General features: G+C 64.4%; 1 protein-coding gene across 1 annotated transcript; it reads left to right on the plus strand.

Moving 5' to 3' along the window:
- The first annotated feature begins 255 nt into the window (after window positions 1-255).
- MYADM (myeloid-associated differentiation marker) lies at window positions 256-1,122 on the plus strand. The gene has a single exon (XM_010567044.1). It carries the CDS (start codon window positions 256-258, stop codon window positions 1,120-1,122), a length of 867 nt encoding a protein of 288 aa, XP_010565346.1.
- Window positions 1,123-1,715: the final 593 nt, after the last annotated feature.

The raw sequence follows: 1,715 nt of genomic DNA on the forward strand, positions 1-1,715 counted from the left end.
CCGGCACCCTTCGCCCGGCCCCACGTTAATGATCCACCTGCCCGCACCACTGCCGCCTTGAGCCCCCAGCAGCCGCCCCGGCAAGCCGTGCCCAGCAGTGGTGGTAGAGCCGGGGGTCCTCGGCACGGGTGGCTCGGGGGGCTGGCAGCTCCCTGCCCCGCGCCCCACCCCTCCGTCTCAGCACCCAGATAAGAGCGGCTGCTGGCAGCACCCATTTCCTAGTGCACGGCGTGGGTGGGAGAGCTGGCCGGGACCATGGCTGTGGCGACGGTGAACCTCCGCGCCGTGACCTCCTGGGTGGGCATCACCCGGCTCTTTGCCATTGTGCTGTCCTGCATCGCCTTCAGCTTGGTGGCCTCCACCAGGGACTTCATGGGTCCCTACGGGACGTGGTGCATGTTCACCTGGTGCTTCTGCTTCGCTGTGACGCTGCTGGTGCTGGTGCTGGAGCTGCTGGAGCTCTACCCCAAGCTGCCGCTCTCCTGGGACGACTTCACCTCGGCTTTCTCCATGCTGGCAGCGTTGATGGTCTTCACCACCTCGGTGGTCTTCCCCTCAACCTTCATCAGCAGCCCCTGCAGCAGCAGCAAGTGTGCCCGGCAGGCCGTGGCCACCACCGCCTCCTGCCTCTGCTTCCTTGCCTACGCCCTCGAGGTGGGGCTCACCCGCGCCAAGCCAGGGGACATCAGCAGCTTCCTCTCCACTGTGCCGGGGCTCCTTAAGGTCTTCGAGGCCTATGTGGCTTGTCTCATCTTCTCCTTGCTGGATAACTACGGTTCGGAAGCGGGCCTGCAGTGGTGCGTGGCCGTCTACTCCATCTGCTTCATCGTCACCCTCCTCATCATCATCTTCACCATTGGCCGGTGCCTCGCCTACATGCCTTGCCCGCTGGAGAAGATGCTGGTGGGCTACAACGCCTTGGCCCTGGTGATGTACATCACCGCCACCGTCCTCTGGCCCCTCTACAGCTTCGGCGGGAGGAGCCGCCCTGACCCCTGCGGCAGGAACTGCTGGTGGGACAAGCACCTGGGGGTCACCTTCCTCACCATCTTCAACCTCATCGCCTACTTGGTGGACCTGATCTACTCTACCAGGATGGTCTTCATCAGGGCACCTCCCTAAGGGCTCCGGGTGACCCCGGTGGGGCGAGTGGTGGTGGGATGCTGTTGGGTGCTGGTGCAGGGCTGCCGGCGGAGCTGAGGAAGAGGCCAGATGCCTCGGAAAGCTCCTTCTCCCCACGCTGGAGCAGAGAGCCGTGGGGTGCTCCTGGGGGTGTGCTCAGCCTGGTGCCCTATGGGCTGCCTGGCTGTGGGGAGCAGGGGGTCCGGGAGGGGCACACCAGCGTGCTCCTGAAACCCTGGAGCCGGGGGGGCTTTGGGATATAAAATTGGGTCATTTTTCACTTGCTTCTGCCTCCTTTCTTCCCCTTCCCGGCTTTCTGTGGGATCCTCCCCGGTGGCACGGGGGGCTTGGGGGTGAGAAACTGGGGGGACACCGGCATTGGTGAGGGGGTGCTAGCAGCTGCATGGGGATGCTGGCAGTGGCACGGGGTGGGGCATCGGGCTTCAGCAAATCCTCTTTTCTCCTCCTTGTTGACTCGGCACCGGAGTGAAGCAGGGCATGACCAGGAAAAACCCAACCTGGATGCCTTTGCCTTGGCAGCGGCACAGGACCCTGCCAAACGGGTTCAGGAGGAATGTGGCTGGTGGCGGGGC

Source organism: Haliaeetus leucocephalus, unplaced genomic scaffold (genome assembly GCF_000737465.1).
Source record: "Haliaeetus leucocephalus isolate CR32 unplaced genomic scaffold, Haliaeetus_leucocephalus-4.0 Scaffold224, whole genome shotgun sequence".
NCBI lineage: Eukaryota > Metazoa > Chordata > Aves > Accipitriformes > Accipitridae > Haliaeetus > Haliaeetus leucocephalus.